This window comes from Vulpes lagopus, chromosome X (genome assembly GCF_018345385.1).
Source record: "Vulpes lagopus strain Blue_001 chromosome X, ASM1834538v1, whole genome shotgun sequence".
Taxonomy (NCBI): domain Eukaryota; kingdom Metazoa; phylum Chordata; class Mammalia; order Carnivora; family Canidae; genus Vulpes; species Vulpes lagopus.
This window is the reverse complement of record NC_054848.1, coordinates 8,662,644-8,681,505: the sequence shown is the minus strand read 5'-3', so window position 1 is coordinate 8,681,505 and position 18,862 is coordinate 8,662,644. Positions and strand designations below refer to the sequence as shown.

The following is an 18,862-nucleotide window of genomic DNA, read 5'->3' as shown; positions in this document are numbered from 1 at the left end:
ATCCCAGGACTCCTGGATCACGCCCTGGACTGAAGGCAGGCGCCAAACCACTGAGCCACTCAGGGATCCCCTAAGATTTTATTTTTAAGTAATCTCTACACCCAACGTGGAGTTTGAACTCACAACCCGAAGATCAAGAGTTGCATGCTCCACCTACTAAGCCAGGGAGGAACCCCATCATCAGTGTGTGTGTGTGTGTGTGTGTGTGTGTGTGTGTGTGTGAGAAGATACGATAGATGGAGATACTATAGTCACTTTGTGACCATAAGAGGTTCAGGCCACATGTGGCCACATGCCACATGAAAAAGATGACAAAACCCAGTTAACCAACTCTAAAGTGGCTCTACCTCTGGATTTTTTTCTTTTCTCTTCTTTTCTTTTCTTTTCTTTTCTTTTTTTTTTTTTTTTTAGTAATCTCTACATCCAATGTGGGGCTTGAACTCATGACCTTGAGATCAAGAGTTGCATGCTTAGCCAACTAGGTGCCCCATACCTCTGGATTTCTTATATAAGAGAATAAATTGCCCTCCTCCTCAAGCTATCTGTAGTTAGGTTTTCTACCACTCACTGCTGACAGCATCCTAAGTAATACACTTACTATTTGATCACAGAGCAATAAGGGCCACATAATTCTACCAGAATATGAGTATAGTGTCCAAATGGACATTTTATAGCTACCTTTCAAATTCAAGTGTTTTTTCTGCAAACAAGAGCCTTGTTGCTGTTCTCCAAAAGTGCAGCTCTGGTTAAAAGAGAAAATATTGAAGAGGAATTGCATGTTGACTGCTTTCTTTACTTCTTTTCTTTTTCCATGCTATTAGGACTCTGATTCTGAGTGTTAGGATCTCTGGAGAGGTAAGTCAGAAATGAGCATCTGATTGCCCTTTGCTAGGTGTGGCCAGGAGACCCACTCTGGTCAAGGATACTATAAGGGAAGATCCTCAGCTCTTGCAAAAGATGTTCTTCCATGATAAAAGAGAGAGATAAGGAAAATGCTCACAATGCTCCAGTCACCCTATTTCCTGCCTCTGAACCCAGCCATAGGATGATACAATGCCTGGAACTGAGGCAACCATTTCACATGCATGAGGTAACAAGCATAATGCTGGTGGAGAAGAAGGAAAGAGCTTGAGTCAATGAAGCCCAATCCAGGAACCACCTACCTCTAGAAATACAGTGTGTAAGCCAATTTCAGTAAAGCAGTCCTTTATTCGCAGCTAAAATATCTTAAATGATACACATAATAAGAAAACATAATGAAGATGACATTTTTAACCTTAAAACATAGAAGCTATTTAGGTTATACAAGAACTACTAAGTATAGGTATCCCTAAATAAACTATCTATGTTGTACTGGAGTTTTGATGTATACTTCCTAGGAAGTAGACACAGATAACCAAGTAGTACTGGCCAGGGTCGGGGGGTTCACATCCTCTTCTATTTCTTCTATCCTCCCACACATACTTTTCCAGTGTGGTTTCTACACTTTCCCTCAAAGCATTCACCTGTCATAGCAAAACAATCAGTAGACAAAAGGGAAACAGTTTATCAGCTTTTTGCTTTGAATCCTTTACTATATAAGATGTGTAGGTTATTAGATCTTCCTTGTGGGAAAGAAAGCACAGCAGGAGGATTTAACCATTTACAAGATGATTTTTTTAAAATATTTATTTTTTTAAGTAATCTCTACACCCAAAGTGGGGCTCAAACTCAGGACCTCAAGATCAAGAGTCGCATGCTCTTCCAACCAAGCCAGCCAGGCACCTCTATTAGATAATTTCTATTTAAGATGTTTAAAATCTACTGGAGAAGAGACAGGATTGTCCAAAGTAAGAACATTTATACAGAGAATCATCTGTAAGTGCAAAGTGACACTATCTAGCATCCCATTTATGCAGGATTTCCAAAAACCCAAAAAGATAAAAATATTTATATATTTAAATCTGTATCTACATATTCATTTTTAATTCTCTTCTCACTTGATATTTGATGACATAGGACAAGGCTCAGCAAACTTGTTGTATAGAGGAGATATTTTAGGCTTTGTGGATCATATATTTTCCATAGCAATCATTCAGCTCTCCAATTATATCAAGGAAGCAGCCACAAACAATACATAATAGGGATGGCTGTGTGCCAATAAAGCTTTATTTTTGGATACTTACATTTCATTCTCATATAATTTTCACATACCATGAAATATTCTTCTTTTGATTTGGGGGAACCATTTAAAAATGTAATAACCAATCTTAGCTTTATACAAACAGGCAACAGGTTGGATTTGGTCCAGAGGCTGTAGTTTGCCAGCCCTTGATCCCTAACTAGGACACAGGAAAAAAAATCAGAAATGACTTCTAGGTCAGAAATAAAAGTATGAATTACACCCCGGAATGGTTTTATGCATATATCTTCTTGTGTTCTGATGATCTTCAACAAATGTTAACACATGTACCTATACTAGACAATTTGATTGAACACATCACTATATTCTAGATAAATGGAAGTTGAGGGAGTTATATATGACCACAATAGTACTAAAGAAGTGAGGTCAACTAAAGAATTAACCAGTAGAGAAGGATTAGGCACTTTATTGCCTCCTGCGTGTGTTCCATCAACTTAGTTAAATAGCATTCTATTCTTTAACCTGTCAACATGATCTCAACCGGAAAGCCAAATTATGAACTAATGGCATCATAACCAAATTACGGTCCTAAAGGAAACATCCATCAGTACATCCCCAGAATGGGTTCTCCAAAACACACCAAGTTGTCCCCCTTTGATGAGTGGAAGATTATCAGAAGGTAAGATGTTAATACTGCTGTCAAAAACTAATAAATTTTAAGTTTAAAAACATATAAAATAAGCATTCCTTGCTGGAATGGGAAAGGTAGGGAAAAAAGAAAAATATTTTTGTTTATATTCCTATGAGAGAAAAGCTAATCTAGATTAAGAAACTGAAGAAATTTTGCTTCAGAGTACTCTCAATTCTATACAAAAAGTTATCACCTTTTAAATGATACCATCCCATCTTCCAGCTTTATCTGCATTTGCTAATAAAAATTACCATGAAAATTTTATAAATCTGAAATTTCTATTATACTTTTCAGATATATATCCTTAATATATTGAATTATCTTTTATTTCATTAGTTCTAAATAGAGAAAACTAGGGACTTATAGGTTAGAATGGCCTGATTTGGCAATTTATATTTCATCTGGAGCAAATTTTTCAACATTTTATCCTATTGGGAGGATCATATATACCCAATTTATTTCTTCTAAGCAAACTTTCTTCTCTCCCTATCTCCCCCATTCTTTTTTTTTTTAAGTAAGCTCTACATTCAACGTGGGGCTTAAACTCATAATCCTGAGATCCAGAGTTCATGCTCTATCAACTATGTCAGCCAGGTGCCCCTTAACCTCCCCCCATTCTTTTTTTTTATTCTTTTTTTTAAAGATTTTATTTATTTATTCATGAGAGACAGAGAGAGAGAGAGAGGCAGAGACACAGGCAGAGGGAGAAGCAGGCTCCATGCAGGGAGCCCGACGTGGGAATCAATTCTGGGACTCCAGGATCAAGCCCTGGGCCGAAGGCAGGCACTAAACCAATGAGCCACCCAGGAATCCCCTCCCCCCCATTCTAATAGCATTTTTATTATTTTCTTATGTATCCTTTCAGTATTTTTTAAGTAAATGCAAGCATGTTTACTGTTGTGTAGTTTATTTTTACTTAATAAATATATTCTGGAGATCATTTTAAATCACTACATAGAACATTCTTTTTTCTTTATTTTTTACAACTGCATAGTGTTTCATGCTATTTTAATCAAAGTTCTCATGGATGCATTTCTTAGAATTTGCTTATTCTATGGTAAAATGATAGAATTTTAGAAGTAGAATCAAATTTATTTTATTTTATTTTATTTTATTTTATTTTTTAAAGATTATTTATTTATTTATTTATTCATAGAGACACAGAGAGAGGCAGAGACACAGGCAGAGGGAGAAGCAGGCACCACACAGAGAGACTGACGTGGGACTCTATCCAGGGTCTCCAGGATCACACCCTAGGCTGCAGGCAGCGCTAAACCGCTGCACCACCGCCACCGGGGCTGCCCTAGAATCAAATTTAGAGAAATATTACACGATTTCCCCACTGCACAATTTGAGGAAACAAAGGCTGACTTGCTCAAAATCAACCTGAAAGTTCCAACCACCATTACTCAAGCTTTCCCCACCACCAACTGCTTCATGTCTTGTCATGAGGTTCAGGTCCCGGACAAATTCTGCTCGTCAATTTTAATACCTATGAGGAACTAGAATGCCCACAATTTTAGCATAAAATTTGAATATCACTTAATGGCATCTCAAACTACCTTCTGACTTTTATGAGTTTTGAAATATTCAGTATGCTATTATTAATGTCATAAAAAATGTCCATAATCCAAAGACTTAGCTGTAAAGATATTTATTGCATCACAGTGTTCATCCAGGTCAAAACACTAGAAATGATCTAAATGTTAATTAAATAAGAAGTCATTCACTAAACTGTAGCATATGTAGCTTTGTATTTTATATTTATAAGAATTTTTTAAAGGTTTTATTTATTTATTTGAGAGAGCAAGCACAAGGGGGTGGGGAGCAGAGGGAAAGGGAGGAGCAGACTCCCCGATGAGCAGGAAGCTCAATGCAGGGATTCCCAGGGCCCTGAGATCAGGACTTGAGCCAAAGGCAGATGCTTAGCTGCTTGAGCCACCCAGGGCTCCCATTTATAAGGAATTTTTAATGATACAAAAACAATATTTTGTAAAAATGTGAAGTATAGATTTATGTATATATGTATACTATGTATATATGTATACTATATGTATACTATGTAAAATGAAAGGAAAGATTAAAGAAAATAGATAACAGTGATTATATCTGGCTGATGAAATTTCACATATTTCTATATATTTTCCTTTATATATTCTATATTCTCAAAACTTTCTACAATACAGTTATCTCACTTCTACAATCAGAAAAACATTTGAAAACTTACTGATACTGTTTGGACTTTGGATTTATGTATCTTATTAGCTCCGCCCACCAAACACCCAGTGCAAAGAGTTGTCTTTATTAAAGCCCACGGATAGGACCCAGGGGCAGAAATTGCTGAGGAGCAATTGATTATATACTAAGGAGTTGGGGTAAGTAAAGACAAGGGAAGTTTCCAAAAGGATTTTCATATGCTAAAGAAGACTTACAGGATCTGGGAGGCCTAGCTATTGTCAGGTAGTGGCTTTTTTGAAATTCAAATTTACTTGTTAATGGTTCATATAGTCCTCGGGTTCAAAAATCAAAATAAAATATGAAGTGTGAATGGGGACGTGGGGACCAGTCTCTCTCACACCTAACTCCCTGTGCCCCTAATTTACAGAGTTAAATTCTGCTTTTAGTTTCTTATGTATCCTTCCAGTCATTTTTATACAAACACAAGAAAAAATATATACCTAATCCTCTAGTTTTTAAACAGTTTTGCATCTTACTATTCTCACTTAAACAATAAATGTACCCAGGGGCACCTGGCTGGCTCAGTTGGTGGAGCTTGGGACTCCTGATCTCGGGTTGGTGAGTTTGAGCCCCACATTGGATGTAGAGCTTACTTTAAAATAGATAAAAGATGTACATAGTTCCTGGGTGCTCAGCGGCTGAGCATCTGCCTTTGGCTCAGGTCGTGATCCCGGGCTCTTTGGGGGGAGCCTGCTTCTCCGTCTCCCTCTGCCTATGTCTCTGCCTCTCTCAGTATCTCGAATAAATAAGTAAAATCTTAAAAAGAGAGAGAGAGAGAGATGTGTACATTAATATATATCCAGAGATCTTCCTATATCACTTTATAGAGCATCTCCTTGTACTTTTACCTGACCTCTGCACTGTATCTCGCGTTCATTTTTTAAAAAATATTATTTATTTATTTATTCATGAGAGACATGGGGAGAGGCAGAGACACAGGCTCCCCGGGGAAGCCCAATGTGGAATTCGATCCCAGGACCCTGTGATCACGACCTGAGCCAAAGGCAGAAGCTCATCTACTGAGCCACCCGGGTGTCCGTGTCCCCTCATGTTCATTTTTAAGCAATATTCTCATAGACTGATTTCTTAAAATTTCCTCATTCATGGTGATATTTTAAAAGGGCAATATAAAAGCTAACTCTAGGTCAAATATATGCACTTTATTTAAATAAAATTTTTTAAAGATTTGTAAGTAATCTCTACATCCAACATGGGGCTTGAACTCACAACACCAAGATCGAGTCACAGGCTCCACCCACTGAGCCAGGGAAGCCCCTCCCCCCAAATATGTGCCTTTCATTTAGTATAGTGAGTATTCTACTTCCCAGTTATTTCATTTACTCAATGTACTGTATGTAAAATACCCTGATCATAGATTCTTTAATATGACATTTAAGGACACAAAAGTCTCATTTTCAAATCTTTAAGTATGTTACAAATATTATGCACAATTCTCTTGTGGCGGTAGAGAAACAATGTGTATAACTGGTGAATACTAGGACTTGAAGGAAGGGAAAGAAAACAAGTGTCAGAACGAGGGGTTCTGGCTGGACTTCTAGCCGCAGGCAGTGGTTCGCTGCCTAGTGTCCAGCGGGCACAAGTACTAGAGGCAGATCCTCAAAATCAGGAGCTGTCAGATCTGCTGAATGAAGTGCCAAAGCAGCCATAGCTGTGATAATCAACACCTGACACCAAGTGCAATGCAGCATGGTTTTACTCTGATTCATTCATAACTCACCAAATACTTAGTATCTACCCTGAACCAAGGAGGTGTCATATGAAGAGGGTTTGCCCTCAAACAATACAAAATTGGACTGAATTATAATACAATGTGTCGGGGATCCCTGGGTGGCTGGCTCAGCGGTTTAGCACCTGCCTTTGGCCTGGGGCGTCATTCTGGAGTCCCTGTATCGAGTCCCACATCGGGCTCCCTGCATGGGGCCTCCTTCTCCCTCTGCCTGTGTCTCTGCCTCTGTGTGTGTGTGTGTGTGTATCTCATGAATAAATAAATAAAATCTTAAAAAAAATAATACAATGTGTCCTAGTCAACTACTGCCACCATGATGCTGTATAACAAACTTCCCAAAACTCAGTGTCAGCCAACAACTAGCATGTTTTCATGCTCACAGGTTTGCAGGATGGTGCTGTGCCATGTGAATCTAGTTTCTGGGACCAACATACTACTGCAGGCACTTCTTCCTATAGCAATGCTGGAAGGAAAAAGAAATGCACACAGCCCCTTAAGGCCTTCTACGAAAATGGATACCCTGTGACCCTGGCCCACCTCCTATTGGCCAAAGTAAGTCAGAAGCCCAAGAGCAATGAGGCAGGGAAGGTAACTCCACCTCTAGCAGGAGGAACTGTTACGTCACATAGAAGAGGCCTGGATTTAGGAAGGGTTTAAGAATTGGGAACAAAGAACAATCTACCACATAGTGAATACATGTTACGATGAAGTCGGGACCTGCATTAGATACTGGGTGCACAGCTGTATTAAATTTCCCAGCAATCCTTGCAGTTAGGTGTAACCAGGGTCCTGGTAAATGGAGGGTGGGCAGAATCATATCCTCAATTCCAGGCATGACCTTTCAAAACCTCCAAGCCAATCTTCAACCATTTCTCTCCCCTCATCTGTCAGATGAACGTTGATGGGCTTCAGCTTGAATCTCAAGCTGAAGGTAAGACAGCCTCCATCTTGCAGGTTCTCTGAGTGTCTCACAGAATCCCTCCCCTCCATCAGCAACATGTGTTTGGGTCTCCAGGTCAGCAGAGATAAGCTGCTAACAACTGAGGGGTTGATCCCTTAAAATAGTTGGACTATCTAAACTAACAAAACATGCTAGTCAGCCATTTAGCCCAGGATTGGAAAGTTGGAAAAGGCTACACAGAACAATCTTAGATTGGAAACTAAAACATAACAAAAACGCAAACAAACAAAAACCCCTCTACAACATAAAAGACAAATAGTACTTTTTCAGGTGAAAAGGAGGCAAGGTCAAGAGTGTTCTAGACATAATGAAGACTATATGCAAAGGCTCGGGGGTGTGACATCATTTAAGACTTCTAAAAAGTTCAACAGAAAAAACAAATAAGTAAATAAATAGAGTTCAACACAGAGGTAGAAGTGTGTGTGTGTGTGTGTGTGTGTGTGTGTGTGTGCTTGCTGGTATATAAAAATGTGTGCACATGTGTGTTTGGGGGTTGAGTAGGAAGTTAAGGCTGGGAAAGACAAATCGCAAACATCCAGAAATAAGATGGCAAAAAAAAAAAGAGGGCCAACCCCAATAGGGTAGAGATAAAGAATGAGGATTTTGCCCCAAGTACATTAAGGAACACAGAGATAGAGGATTTGTTTAGAACTTTAGAAAACTTCAAGGAACACCTGGATGGTTCAGTCAGTTAAACATCTGCCTTCAGCTCAGGTCATGATCCCGGGGTCCTGGGTTTGAGCCCCATATCATGCTCCCTGCTCAGCAAGGAGCCTGCTTCTCCCTCTCCCTCTTCCTGCATCTCCTCCTGCCTGTACTCTCTGTCAAATAAATGAATAAATAATCTTTTAACAAAAAAGCATCTGACTTCAGCTCAGGTCATGATCTTGCGGTGCTGGGATGGAGCCCCACGTTGGGCTTCCCAATCAGCAAGGAGTCTGTTCATCCCTCTCCTTCTGTCTCTCCCCCTGCTAGTGCTTTCTCTCCCTCTCTCAAGTAAAGAAATAAAATCTTTATTATTTTTTTAAATATTCCATTTACCTATTCATGAGAGACACAGAAAGAGGTAAAGACATAGGCAAAGGGAGAAGCAGGCTCCAGGTGGGGAGCCCAATGCAGGACTCAATCCCAGGACCCCAGGATCACTCCCTGAACCAAAGGCAGATACTCAACCGCTGAGCCACCCAGGCGTCCCAGAAATAGAATCTTTAAAAGAGAAGAAAACTTGTAAATTCACTCTCAAGTGGTACAATGAGTGCTAAGAGGTAAAGACCCCCAGAGAGATGGCCAGGCTGGCTGGGTGTGGGGTAACCCCTCAACCATACCCACCCTTCCCCATCCCAGAAAAATAGGCAGACACCCAGGGCACAGCTCTAGCCCCAAAAGGGAATGTGAGCACTGAGCTCAAGGAAGAACAGTAAAATACTCCTGTTAAGGGCAGAGAGTAAATACTATGGGCCTTGCAAGCCATGTCGCCTCTGTCACAACCATTCAACGCTGCCAAAAGCCACCAGAGACAATATTTAAACAAATGAGCATGACTGTGTTCCAATAAAACTTTATTTACAAAAACTGGTAGTAAAGCTCTTATAAAATAAGTACATAAAAATAAAAGCAGGGGAAACAAATTGGGTGGCCTAGGCCACAGAGGGGAACATTGCCCTGAGCCACAATTCAGTTGGACACCCGAGGGGCTTGTAACTAGGACTATAGATTCATAAGAGCCAAGCACCCTGGGCTCCAGTTCGAAGAGCCATTGTAAAATTGCCCTGGTTAGATGTATGATCCAACACAGAACCAGCACACAACAGGCCCGAAGTAGGCAGAGGGCATTTCGACCTCCACTGGTCCACACATTCCTGCCTACATGTGCTAGGCCTATTGCTTTCTCTAAAGCTCATCTTTGTCAGAAAATTATCATGTCCTTATTTTCAATTAAGCAAACCTTACACAATTTATGGAACATATGGAAACGACCACCATAAAAAATCAAACCCCTATAATAAATGTAATTATAGGGAAATCACTTTTCCTTTGCAAACTTGAGAAACATTATTTTCATAGAAACGATAGTATGTTCTATCATTCAAAGAGGACTTCCTAAAATAAAACCTCCTGACATCCATAAAAACCCATTTAGCACAATCCTAAGTTTGCCTTTTGAGGTGATAGCGGTAACACACAGATTTCTTAGAAGTCCACGTCGGTGACTTTTTAACCATCAATCACAGAAAAAAAAAATGCTTCAAAGGTCAAAACAGAAATAAAAGTTTATTCCCCAAGTCCAAAAGCAGGCCATTTATTTATATGTGCGTACTCCTTTACATTTCTGAGTTACTGATCATGAAAATTGTCCAGCTAAACAAATTACGAGAATTTATTCGCAAGAAGTATGAGAATGGGTTGTGTATAACTTTGCTCACTAATTATTTAGTACAGAGTATTTATTGTATGCCAAATCCTGTAAACCATACTTGAAAATATATTTCTAAAAGAAGAATTCAGGCAGGAAGCCCTTCTCATCTCTTTGCCAGGAAAAAAATAGGAATGTTAACTTTGTTATCTAAAACTAAGGCTTAGATTTCTCCTAGATAGTTTGCGCAGCTTTAGTACATAATGACCTAAATTGCTCAGAAGCAAGGCAGCGTACTTTTGAGATGTTTTCGCTGTGCTGAACTAAAGGTAGCCTATGGTTTTTCGTTACAACGCCCTCAATCAAATCATAAGAAGGTTGGGTTAAACTCAACTCCAAATTGATACAGTCTACTTCCAGCCTTCTGCCTAAAACGAAACCCACGTATCTAGTTTTCCTTCCATTTGGAAAAAGATTAATGAAGGTCATCAGCCATTAGGACCAGATGGCTCAAGTGTACTGTAAGGAAATACCAGGCATTCTCCCATGGACTTGCTTATCAGCTCATGGGCACATGTCATTGAGGCTGTACAAATATTGCCCATTCCTTTTCTATCCATGTTAAACTATAAGTTTAAAGGCCTAAGGAAAGGAAGCATCACTCTCACAAGAAACTTGAACACAATTCTTTGCATTTCACTTTATCCTTTCATTTATCATTTCAGCCCTAGCCACTCCCCAACACAAAGAAAGCAGGCCAACCCAGTGATCAAAGAATAAGTATGCAAAATTGTCCCTGGTGCAACAACCAAAGAAGGACGCAAAATTGTCCCTGGTGCAATAAATACCAGTAGGGCAAATATGTTCACTTCTAATGGTTGATGTCCAACAGTTAAACAAGTAATTTGAGATCAGAAGTTTAAATAAAGATAAGGTCCACATTAATTGTGAATGTACATTAGTGAATTCTTGTGCTCAATATGCTAAATTTTGTATTACCAAAGTTTCTCTCCTTAACCAAACTCTAGCCAGGCTCCTTTTAGCCCTTTCTCCACAAGGCCTCAACCTTGGTCTATCAAGATCTGAACAAACACTTACTCAGTTTCTAACAGCTCAAGGCCACACATTGTTAGGATGACTCCAACTGCCTACCCCCGTACAGTACCTGCTTGAGAAAACTTCGAGGCTGTCGAAAGAATATACTGTTTGTTCCAGCCAACACCTGAAGTAGGGCCCCTGTCTCCCAGCTTCAGTGGGAGGGAAGGAGCCTACCTTGGATAAATGCTAGTTAGCAAACCCATCTGAGTCTCACATGGACCAATCTCCTTCTCGGTTTTGGTACTCTTGCACTTCCCTGCCTCTACTGAGCTCCAGCGCACCCCTTCCGCATCCCCTCATTGTCCCTTTAAAATGTCAGGTCACCTCAGACACCTGGGTGGCTCAGTGGTTGAGCATCTGCCTTTGGCTCAGGGCATCATCCAGGAATCTGGGATGAGTTCCACATCGGGCTCCTCCTGGGGAGCCTGCTTCTCTCTCTGCCTATGTCTCTGCCTCTCTCTGTGTGTCTCTCATGAATAAATAAACAAAATCTTTAAAAAATAAAATAAAATGTCTGGTCACCTCTCTACAAATTGAAGTTGTGTTGAGTTTACATTGGACTCTTTTCCCTATTACAGTGCTGTATTACTGACTAAAATCTGTCCTTGCTTTAAGTAGCGTCTGGCTCCGCCGTTCTGTGAAGGTACGTAATCGGTTATCCTTGTGCCCACACACATGTTCTGATAATGTAAAGAAGGACAAATAGGAAAAGGTATTGTTTAACCCAGGGGTTGGTAAACTTTCTATGAAAGACCAGATAGTAAATCTTTTAGGTTTTGTGGGTCATAAGGTCTTGTTAGTATCTGTTAAACTTCACTGCTGTAGAGCAAATACAGCCTCAGACGATATACAAATGCATGAGCCTAGCTGTGTTTTAATAAAACTTTATTTACGAATACTGACACTTTAATTCCATCCTATTCTTTTGATCTTTTTAACTACTAATTTTCATTTAAAAAATTTTTTTAAGATTCTATTTATTTATTTATGAGAGACACAGAGAGAAAGGCAGAGACACATGCAGAGGGAGAAGCAGGCTCCCTGCAGGGAGCCCAAGGCAGATGTTCAACCACTGAGCCACCCAAGCATCCCATTTTTTAAAAATTTTTTAAAGATTTTATTTATTTGCTTGAGAGAGAGAAAGAGAGAGAGAGAGAGAGAGAGAGAGAGAGAGAGAGAGAGAACTAGCAGGGGGAGCTGGAAAGGGAGAGGCAGGCTCCATCCTAGTACCCTGAGATTGTGACCTGAGCCAAGGCAGATGCTTCACCTGACTGAGCCACCCAGGCGTCCCTAAAACAATTTTTAATTTTGAAAACCATTCTTAGCTCACATTCTATACCAAAACGGTCCGCAAGCCAGATTTGGCCTACAGGCCATAGTTTGCCAACCCCTGGCTTAACCTATTTATATATTTTTCTTTCCTTGCTATCATTAGCTCCCAAAGTTCAAGATCATTTAATGGTAAGGTTAGTAGATTTGGGGGTTATATTCTCAAAAACTCAAAAATGCTCTCAATTTTTCTTATTGAGCCAACTATGAAATCAGTGATTTTAAGTCAATTCTTAAAGATAAATTCCTAGCTCGTCAATAACGTATATTCTCTCACAGCTAAACTTCCATGGCAAACTCCAAATGGAATAATAATAAAGTTGAACCATGCATCTGTGTGAGTGTGTACATGCGTGTGCATGTGTGTGCATGTGCGTATAGAAAGAGAAAATGAATAGCTGTAAGGTCCATAAGCAGAAAGTGAGAATTTTCACGTCATGCATTTAAAGTACAAGTAAACTTCACAGTAAGTGACTATCTCTATCAAATTCTGATAGCAAGCAGGTGAAATTCACTTGCCCCAAGGAGAGAGAGAAAGAGGAGAGGAGAGGAGAGGAGAAAGGAAGAGAGAGAGAGAAAGATGCTTGAAATGGTATAAAGCCTGAACTAGACATCTTCCCCCAAGAACTGCTAGCAACTAGACTTTTACAGCTGCAAACTAGCAACCTCTGGGAAACTAGAGTTAAATATTCCTAAAACAGGAATCTAGTTCTGTTATGAAACTGTTCATCATTTCACCTCCTGACAGTCACAAAAATCAGCAGAACTCAGAAAGGACTCGGATGATGAGCAAGTAGCATTTTTAATAAAATTCAAATCCAGAGTCTTTGGGGGGTTTTTGGTTGCTAGCCTCTAGAGCTCACTATTATCAGCAATATTAATGCAATTATTTGGGTAAAAAGAGAGGAGATGCGAAAAATATGACCTTTTGCGTTGCTTCCTTAACTTCCCTTTCCCCCCGAGAAATATTTAATTCTGAATATGGTAAAGGTAAAAAATAGAAGTTTAGTAGTCTCTAAGTAGGTTTTACAGAGGAATCTGAGGAAACTCTCTATATATAGTTTTATTCTTCTTCAAATGGACGATCCTTGCCACAAAATAGCCTGTGCAACCGCATGCTAATGTGAAATAAAGCAGCCTCTAAATTTACCTACCTCTATAAGGAATAATCTTCCTATTAACAATTGGGACCCAATCATTATCTCAAAGTGTGCCATTTTGTGTCAAGAAGAGCCATGAAGTCAAGCTATTTAATCCCTGAAAGCATCCCTCAGTTTAATAACACCCCTATGAGTTTTGGGTTTCAAATCACTTCCCTCAGGCAAAGGGGGCATAATCATATGTTTTTCTACTGAACTGCATTCTCCTATAAACATTTCGAAGAGTGCATCTGCTTTACAAATGAAATAGTCGATACAAAGTGCAGTAACAATAAAAATATATGCCTATTTTTATACTATTACTGGTTTATAAGGCAATCATCTGTAATGCTCTCATCTACAAGGATGAAAAATGATATATAACTGTTACCAAGGAAACAGTGAAGTAAAATTGCATGTAAACTATCAAACAGTTTAATAACCAGAAAATTAGAAGAACAAGAAAAAACATCTCCGGATAGCACCACGATACATTGTGCCACCCACGATGCACGCAATCAAGGGGTCACAACTCATTCAAAAAGAGGAAGAGGCTCACGACTTGCCAGCTATTCCAGCGCTTGGTGGCATTATTTAAAAATGATGACCATAAAGTGGTACTGAATTCCTGAGGGGCGATTTGAATTGTGAGGTTTTTTCTTCACATGATTAAAAGGGCATAGATTCTGGGAACAAGTGGTTAAACGTGGGTACTTTGAGAAGTCAAACTACTGTGTTAATTCCAGCGTGGACTCATAGTCTCTCAATAATTCTCTGTAATTACCTCTGTCTTTACTCGCAGACAGGACATTTGGCAAATAGCAGGTATGCTTTCTACAGCAAACGCTTCCCGAATTAACACGTAGAAACTCAAGTTCTTGGGAACCAAAGACAAGGCGAAGGCCCGGGGTAACTGTGTGTGTTCGTTCACCTCTAAACCACGAGAATTTTAAGCACTCAAGTAACCACGCTGATCAAAGCTAAATCCTTTAGGAAGATTATCCATTCTGAAATCAGGAAAATCCTGCAGTGTAAGCACTTTTATACTTCGCCTTTGAGAAAAGAACCTGATTTCTGTAACAGTGTTTAAAACACATGCACAAGACTTTATTCCTACAAGGCCAGGGAGCAGCAGCTGTAAACATGTGCTTCGGCGTACTGATGACCCTCTACACGTACTGCTATCTCAGCTTGGGGACCAGCGCCGAGCTCACACTGAGCAACAAGAAGAATGCCTATGGATGAAAGATTTCTTAATGGGCACATAAGCTCAGAACATGTGCAGCTTCTCTCTTTAGAATAAACACTCTATTTGGATCACGTTAAGGACAGAAAGTGAAATTCACACTCATTTACTAAATTTTAACCTCTCTTTAAAATAAGATCCTAATCCCCCACAGCCTGGCTTGGGTTTTGCAAGAACTCAGATTTGTGAATATCACGAAGGCATCCCAGAATTTAGCAAAATGAATATAAACCATCTTTTCACTGATATACAGCACTGTCCTCTCCCAAACTCCAAAGTTTAAGGACTAAATCTAGGCTCTGGATGTTTTTTAACATCTATCACTTCTAGCAGTGGAGGCCACCAAAATCTATCTTGGTTACTTTAAACTATACTGTTGAACTTCTTTTCCTTCGGCAGTCTCTGTCCATCACGCAGATGGCACCAGGGCAATCACTAAACTGTTGCTCACGGCCGTTTACCATCCATGGTTTGTGACTCGACAGCTGTTTATAAACCAGCCATAGGCAGAAGCATGCAGGAAGTTAACAGAACAGAGGTGTGATGCCTGGCCCTCTGTGATATTGGCGTGAAATCAAACAATTTGCCACACTACAATCACCCACCCTTTGACATGTCAGTCTTCTGATGTGCAGGGAAACACCTCTTCGTGGGCTGCTCCAAGACAGACATATTTACCCATCAGCTGTATACCTCATGTCTATCCAGACTAAGTTACCCTGGGCCCTCTCCCTGGAAAATCTGATGTGACATTAAGAGTGACTCATGTGAGCAGAGAGGGAAGGTGGAGATGGGCACTAAGAAAACATAAAGACCTGTGGATGTTGGTGAAAGGCACATCTGAAAGGCAACTTGCAAACTGAATGCTTCCGAAATGGCCCAAATGTAATTTGGCCAAGCCAAGTCAACACACATTTTGATCCGGGCTATCTGAGGCTGCTCATCCTTGCCTGGTGCAATCAACACATCCCACCCTGACACTAAGGAATAAAGGAAAACCTAGAACCATTTTCTTGTAATTCCAAGGAAGTCTAAACTGCATCCTGGAAAACTCTTACTGTCTACCTCCTAAGGCCGTGGTTGGTAACTGCTGTAAAGAGCCAAGCTCAAGGGGCAGAAGGCTCATCATTCCAAAGACGTGGGTGAAGAAGGTGGAGTGGGGTCTTCTAAGCCTTCTCATACCAGGCGCTTCCCAGTTAACGCCACACTGCCAGAAGGACAGACCTACTTCCTGGGTTTGATGAAGACTTTGGAAGCATAAGCAGGGCAGAAAACCTAGAGCAAATGCTCTGACCAGGTAACACCTAGGCGCCCCAAAAGTGGAAATCTTCTTCCTCTATCAGCACTGCCAGAGAAATCTGCCTGAATCCATGATTTTTCTTCTGTTTCAACAACATGGCCCCTTGGAAGCAAATTTCTCAATTTTTCAGGTCTTGGGACTACATAGTTACCCAAGGAAAGGCTAAAAGGTCTCTTTCTTTGGTCTCCGTGTCTTCAGCATCTAGGTCACTGCTGGAAACATGGGACAATTACCCAGGTCAACCTACAAGCTGAGTTTTCAGGGGGTGGAGGTCTAATTTAGGGGTGGGGACCAGGGGGCCACTTTTGGTCACTGCTGCTTAGGAAGCAGGAACCCAAACTCCAAGCACTTCTGGCTTTGCCTCACAGTAGCAATTACAACCATCTTCGCTTGGCCCTGAATTATACATGTGACCCCCAAGCACCACTGGGGTTTTTCCTAAGGGAAAACAAACTGTCGTGAATATTGGTGTGTGCCTGAGGGTGTGCGTCTGTGTGTGTGTGTGTGTGTGTGTGTGTGTGCGTGTGCGCGCCTGTGGTCTACAGCCGCCGATACACGAGCCCCACCAGCCAGTGGGAGAGAAGTTGAACGCAGCAGCCCCTGGCCACCTCCTTTCAGTCCTTCCTTAAGCCCCGCTGCTCTCTCCAGCTTTTGCCTCTCCCCAAGCCTCCCGAAAAATAAAGCACCAAGTTGCCGGCCGCGGCGGCCCTGGGTGCAAATGAACCGGCGCAGCCCCTACCTCGAGAGCTTTGCAATCTTCACAAAGCTGAAGACATCCATGCAGGCAGCCGGGCACCCCGAGCACGGAGGCTGCGGCGCCCCTTCTCACGCGAGCAACGGCAGCCCCATGGCCGGCCGGGACCTCAGCGCGCCCCGGGGCTCGAGTGGCGGCGACAGCGGGTGGCGGCGGCGGACCTGGAGAGCCCGCACCTGGAGGCGGTGGCTGCTACCCCCCTCCGGCCGTGAGCTGCGTGTGCATCCCGGAGCAGGACCATTGACGGGCGCCCGTGTTGGAAAACTCAACGGAGAGGGGGCGGTGGAGGGTGCAAGGGGCGGGGGTGGGGAGCGTGGCCCGGGTGTGCGCCCCGGCCTGGGGGACTCCCGGGCGCCCTGGGGAGGCGAGGCCCGGGCGAGGGGCGCCGCTCCCGCTCCCCAGCCCTCCGGCCCGGCTGCCCCGCGTGCGGAGGAGCGCAGACTGAGCCGGGAGGTGGCGGGCGAGCCTGGCACACGCGCACGCACCCCTCGCGGCACTGCAGCTGCCTCCCTGCCTCCTTCCCCAAGCTGAGTCCCTTCTCCTCTCCCTACCCCCACCCGCGGGGGGGGGTGGGGGGGCTCTCCTGTCACCAGCTGCGTGTGCCTCCAGATCTGAAAGATTGATCTAACAGTCTCGGGCACACCGGGGACGGCGAACACTACCCACTCCCTCCCCAAACCAAAGGAGAGCCGTGCAACCGCAGGTTGCCCAAGCCTTGGTATGTTCCATAAACAAAACTAGCGATGGGGAAGGAGCAGGCACGATCCGGGCCGGATGGTCTGTCAAGGGGAAGGGGAGGGAGAGATGCCCAGCACAGCGGCTCGGTCTGGAGAGCACAGAGGTCCCACTGCTTCCCCCAACCACTGGAGCTAGACGCGACAGCTGGGCTGGCTGGGAAGGTGTGTCTTTGGACAGCAGCACCCGGCGAGCGTTGGAGAAATAAGAAAATAGGAACGGGAGGCGTTTGGAGGGGCGAGGGTGCACACCGGGCGGCTTCTCACTACAGGGGTACGGAGAGGAGGGTCCCAGAAGCCAGTGGCGGGGAGACGGCTATGAATGGGGTTCCGAATCTAAAGGAAGAGAAGGGACGCGATCGGGGTCTGGGAGGCAGAGCTGAGATGCTTTCTCAAATTGAGCAGCCGGTACAAAAGGAAAAAAACAAAAAAACCAGAAAAAAAAAAAAGACCTTACTCATAAAAACAAAACGCCGGACACATAAACAAACACTCACCTAAGGCAGAGTAAACTCCAAGTTGCAGCCATGTAGAACTCCTAGCCTTCTCTTTTACATAATTATCTTGGGTAATCAGACCTCTTCATTAACTCAGTTCTCTGTCCCCGGAGGCTCAGGCTTCTCCGGGCCTCTTTTTTCTTGTTCTTTCCCTTGGAGTCTCAAGGCCTCTTCTCCAAAATCCTTTAAAATCTCTCCCCAGACTCTCTGAAGGTCAGATGGCTGCACAAAGTGTGTGTTCTCCCACCCAGAAGCGTTCACCTGATGGCAGGGCCACTGCAAAGAAAAGATGCCACCCCCGAAATGTTGGAGGATCTGGCCAGTGCGCTTCGAGCTCTCGGAGGGGATTAGGGAAAAGGAAATAGGTTTAAAGTTCCCAGACTTCTGCCCCTCTCTGGGTCTGCTGCTGTATTTAAAGTCTCCAGTATTCGAGTCTAGTACTTCCACTTTGTTTTTTTGAAGGCATTTCTTTCAAAAATGAGACATAAAATCGGTAGCAATCTGAAAAAATCTAAATGATGTGAAACTCAGGCATAAAATTACATTATTTAAAAAATAAAGAGACTTGATTTTCCTTTGGCTTCTTACAGATATACTAGTTTCATTCCATGAACGGGGTTACCACACGTCAACAGAGGAAACAAGAGGGACCT

At 42.3% G+C, this 18,862-nt stretch overlaps 1 protein-coding gene across 3 annotated transcripts in view; it reads right to left on the bottom strand.

The window, feature by feature from the left end:
* Window positions 1-18,469, bottom strand: part of FRMPD4 (FERM and PDZ domain containing 4) — a 562,086-nt gene extending 543,617 nt beyond the window's left edge. For 2 of the 3 annotated variants that reach the window (XM_041740248.1, XM_041740251.1), the window contains exon 1: window positions 16,964-17,042. In XM_041740248.1, the coding sequence (XP_041596182.1) occupies window positions 16,964-17,004 (41 nt within the window). In that variant the 5' untranslated portion in view covers window positions 17,005-17,042. Of the gene's footprint in view, window positions 1-16,963; window positions 17,043-18,209 lie in introns of those variants that run through there. The other variant, XM_041740249.1, reaches the window with a different exon arrangement.
* Window positions 18,470-18,862: the final 393 nt, after the last annotated feature.